Source organism: Helobdella robusta (genome assembly GCF_000326865.2).
Source record: "Helobdella robusta unplaced genomic scaffold HELROscaffold_37, whole genome shotgun sequence".
NCBI lineage: Eukaryota > Metazoa > Annelida > Clitellata > Rhynchobdellida > Glossiphoniidae > Helobdella > Helobdella robusta.
Window position 1 is genome coordinate 1,072,844 of NW_008704785.1, and position 5,000 is coordinate 1,077,843.

Genomic DNA, 5,000 nt, shown 5'->3' on the forward strand with positions numbered 1-5,000 from the left:
ATGTTGGCGATCTTGCTTACGTGTTGTTTTCTTTACTGGAATCTGGCTATACTTTGAACGTATGTTGTTGCTGGTGTTTTTGTTGATTTTGTTGTTGTTGATGTTGTTGTTGATGTTGTTGTTGATGTTGTTGTTGATGTTGTTGTTGATGTTGCTGGTGTTTTTGTTGATTTTGTTGTTGTTGATGTTGTTGTTGATGTTGTTGTTGATGTTGATGTTGTTGTTGTTGTTGATGTTGTTTCTGTTGTTGTTGACGTTATTATTATTATTATTGTTGTTGTTGTTGTTACTGTTGTTGTCAGGCTATTTTCGACGTCTTGCTTCATTATTAAATACATTTCCAAATTTTTTCCTCAGGACCCATTCATAGCAGAAAGTGTGGAATGCCTGCAAAGTAAACTGAATGACCCAGATTCGTCGCATGACCCAGATTCGTCACACGACCCAGATACGTCACACGACCTAGATAAATTAACATTGCGTGACCTGGTTTATTTAATGAAAGTATTTACATTGCTCGAAATGGAAAGTGAAAGTTCGAAGATTTACAAGATTCTGGAGGAGAAGTATGTCGTCGTTGGAGGTCAGTTTTGAGTTGAGAAGACGACGACGAGGATGATGATGATGTCATTGGTGATGACGTCATTAATTAAAATGTTGTTGTTGTTGTTGTTGTTGTGTTTGATAATGACGTTGTTCATGTTTATTATTACCCTTGAAATTCATCATCCATTTCCGGTGCAGTTTTGCAGGCGGCAGAGATCAACAAATCAGACAAAATCATACTGAATTCATACCTCTTACAACACCACCTGAGGTACAAGCCCGTTGATTGGACGAGAATTGAGCCAATCAAAAAATGGCTCCTAGAACAAATGAGTTCCATTGGTGGATATTACACAATCAAAGTAAGATAAGTTCGTTATTAAATTCGTGGCTAGTTTATAATTATTAACAGCAATAATTATAACAACAATAATAACTTTCATAAATAAATATAATTAGATAATTGAAATTTAATTAAATTAATACAGGACACAGTGACGGCCATAGAAGTTGTACTCCAGTTATCGACCAGGGTGTACAAAGAACAGTTAGCAACTTTCCCCAAAGACCCGAACTTCACCATGAGGTATCAATTTAATGTCAATCTGGGATCATATTCAGCGATGGCGCCAAATTTTGGTGAGGCCGTACAATTTATAAAGTTAAACGATCAGCCAATCAGGTACAAGCTTGATTCGTTCGCATCCAATCAGAGTTGTGCAATTATGCAGGTACTTTTTAGTCGTTGAATGGTATCTAAATTTTTATGATATAATAATGATAATGATATATCACCGAAAGGACATCATTATCACCACCTGCAACGACCACACAATCATCATCACAACCACCGATAGCAACTACACAATCATCATCAGCACCACTACACCATCATCATCATCACAACTATACCATCATCATCATCACAACTACATCATCATCATCACAACTACATCATCATCATCACAACTACGCCATCATCATCATCATCATCATCATCATCACAACTACACCACCACCACCATCATCAATTGAACAGGTGAAAACTGAAGCAAACTTGGTGACCTTCACTGGTGACCAACATCAAATCTCAAACTTCAACATGTCAGTCGGCGTCAAAGCCAGCCAGTTCAACTGCAAGGAAAAGACCCTGCATATATGTTTCCAGTGAGTGAATGGATGAATGAATGATTGATTGATTGATTGAATGAATGAGTGAGTGAGTGAATGAGTGAGTGAGTGAGTGAGTGAGTGAGTGAATGAGTGAGTGAGTGAATGAGTGAATGAGTGAGTGAAGAAGCAAGTCAATGAATGAATAAATGAATGAATGAATGAATGAATGAATGAATGAAGGAATGAATGAATGAATAAATGAAGGAATGGGTAAAGAAATGAAAGAAAAAACTAAAAAAATTTACATAATTTAAAAAATTATTTTAAATATGATCTCCAGTTACAATGGCGAAGAGAACGATGACGAAACCAGCGTATCGACATTGTCAGTTGACTACCCAACTGGTTGGATTGGTGACGATGATTCCATCGATAGAGTGAGTGATGAAAATGAAGGTGATGAGAATGTTGTTCATTCGCTCACTCACTCACTCACTCACTCACTCACTCACTCACTCACTCACTCACTCACTCACTCACTCACTCACTCACTCACTCACTCACTCACTCACTCACTCACTCACTCACTCACTCGTTCACTCACTCACTCACTCACTCACTCACTCATTCATTCACTCACTCACTCATTCACTCACTCACTCACTCAGTCAATCAAACAATCAATCAATCAATCCTCACTCATTCACTCACTCACGCACTCACTTACTCACTCACTCAGATAAAGCACAGCATGGATTTTAAAAAACTTCTGAAAAGTCAGCACGGCTTGTTATTCTACCTCGAGAAGATAACGAAACTACAGCAGTGCTTTCATTTCAAAATTCTCGAGATGGCAAAAGTTAAAAATTTAAAGCCTGCCATGGTCACTATTACAGATTATAAAAATCCCGGTTAATTAGTGGATGGATTGAGTGAACGAATGAATGAAAGAATGAATGAGTGAATGCATGAATTAATGAAAGAATGAGTGAATGAATGAATGATTGAATGACATTTTCAAATCGCCAAAGTTAGTTAATTAGTGGATGGATCGAGTGAGTGAATGAATGAATGAATGAATGAATGAATGAATGAGTGAATGAATGAGTAAATGAATGAATGAATGAATGAAAGAAAGAAAGAACAGAATGATTAATGAGCACCTCGCATAATGTTACACCAGATATAAAATCATACGCCGAATACATCATTTTCCAAAAATGCCCAACTCCTCAAAAAGATGATGACGACGACGAGGACGATGAATTTCTTGTAAGTTTATAATAATAATATTAATATACTATAATAATAATAATTATATTATAATTATTATATAAATATAAAATATAATTATATTATAATTATTTTTTTATTTACAGCCGTCCATATCTTCGTCCAGTAATTACGGCTTGGAGTATTGTCCGAGATGCTCTCAGAAACCATCAACTAAAGATGTCGAAGATGCTTGCTTACTGAAATTTCGTTTGTTGTTGTCGTTGTTGTTGTTGTTACTGTTGTGATGATTATGTTTTTTTTTATTCTTTCATTCGTTCGTTCGTTCGTTCATTTATTTATTTGTTCGTTCGTTTGTTTGTTCATTAATTCATTTGTCTAGTCGTTCGTTTATCAATTATTTAATTCGTTAACACTTTTATTCATTCATTCATTTGTTCATTCGTTCGTTCATTCATTTATTAGTTCGTTCGTTAGTTCATTCTCGTTCATTCATACATTCAATCATGCATTCAATCATTAAATCAGTCATATCATAAATTAACTCTCCCATCATTAACAGACTACAAAATCAAAACTAAGAACGGATCGTTCGAAGTGATCGCTTATAACGAACCTGGAAATTTGGTGTTGGAAAAACCCATACAGTTTCAATTTCCGGAAAAATGCTTTTGTGACGTCATTAATAACAATGGTATCCATTATTTTATTTTTTTGGGTTGGAGATGGATAGTTGGATTATAAGATGGGCCAATGCATGAGGGAATGAGTTGAACGATTAGCGATGGTATAAATGTATGTATGAATGAATGAATGAATGAATGAGTGAATGAATAAATGAATGAATGGTGAATGGTGAATGCTCGAATGAATGGATGAAAAAATAGAGATAAATGAATAATTGATAATTCGATACAATCAGGTCATTTCATGATAAGCACCAGCAACAACTTGAAGGAAGATGGCGTGAATCAGATATTCAAAATGGAGAAAAATGACGTCATATTCCGTCTTGGTGATGATAACGATGCTAATAATGTTACTGACCTAATGGTCAACTATCATGACGTCAATTCACTGCTGAACGCGGATACCAAAGACGACTTTTGTTCCAAATATGTTTAAAAATTGTCAAAAAATTGATTTTTTTTAGTTTGATTGTTTTCATTGCTATTGTTACTAGCTCAACATGATGCATATGCTTACAATAACCGAATTTTAAACCTCCTTTAAACATTATTTTTAGTTAAAAAATTGTATTTTCTTTTTCTGAAGCTTTATTCAGTCATATTTTGAACAATTTGTTTAATTTTTTATGTAATAATTGCAGTTTAATTGAGAAAATTGTATCAAAATCTTCTAAGAAGCTAACCACAATGCTTGAAAATCTCTTTTGCCATCTGTCGATGCTTTTCAAAAGTTTACTTAGTTTTATTATTTCTATGGTAAACAAAACATTGTAGTCAGTCAATTATCGCTTGCAGGTTCCTAAAATTCGGAAATTACTTGGTTAGCTAATTAATTAGTTCACAACATTAAATTTTATTCAAAGTATAAAGTTGTAAAACGATTAGAAAATATTTAATTAATTTACTTTTGAAAAATTAATTAAATTTATGAAAGCTACAATTTTATTAATTTGGTGCACTGTACCATATCCCCACCTGGTCTTCCTACTGCCTAACTTTTAAATTTAACTTAACTTTAAAAAATCTAAACAATAGTAAATATACTAATTTAAAAACTGTTTGTTTTTAGAATCCATTGAGTTTGACAGTTAGTTGTTCAGTTAGAGTTAGACTGTTGTTTTAGTTTAGAGAGGATTAAGAAGAATATTAACCATTATTAACAACATTATTAAAAATAAAATATATTAAATTAATTAAGTAAAATCCTTTTTTTATTATTTTTTAGTTTCCTAAATTAATAAAATTTGATTAAATATCTTTTTTCTTTCATGATTTCTTCCATCCATCAGATCATCAACCAAAGAATATTAACAGAAGACCTGTTAAAAAATGGATAATGTTGACGATGATATCGGTCTTGGAAAACAAAAGCTTTCAAAAATTGCAAAGGTAATTTACTATTATTCTTTTTATTATTAA

The 5,000-nt window shown here is 33.1% G+C and overlaps 1 protein-coding gene across 1 annotated transcript in view; it reads left to right on the forward strand.

The window, feature by feature from the left end:
- Window positions 1-4,362: 4,362 nt before the first annotated feature.
- HELRODRAFT_185792 (hypothetical protein) overlaps window positions 4,363-5,000 on the forward strand; it is a 9,123-nt gene continuing 8,485 nt past the window's right edge. Inside the window, exons 1-2 of the mRNA XM_009023556.1 lie at window positions 4,363-4,401; window positions 4,871-4,970. Coding sequence (XP_009021804.1) covers window positions 4,911-4,970 — 60 coding nt within the window. The 5' untranslated portion in view covers window positions 4,363-4,401; window positions 4,871-4,910. The remainder of the gene's footprint in view (window positions 4,402-4,870; window positions 4,971-5,000) is intronic.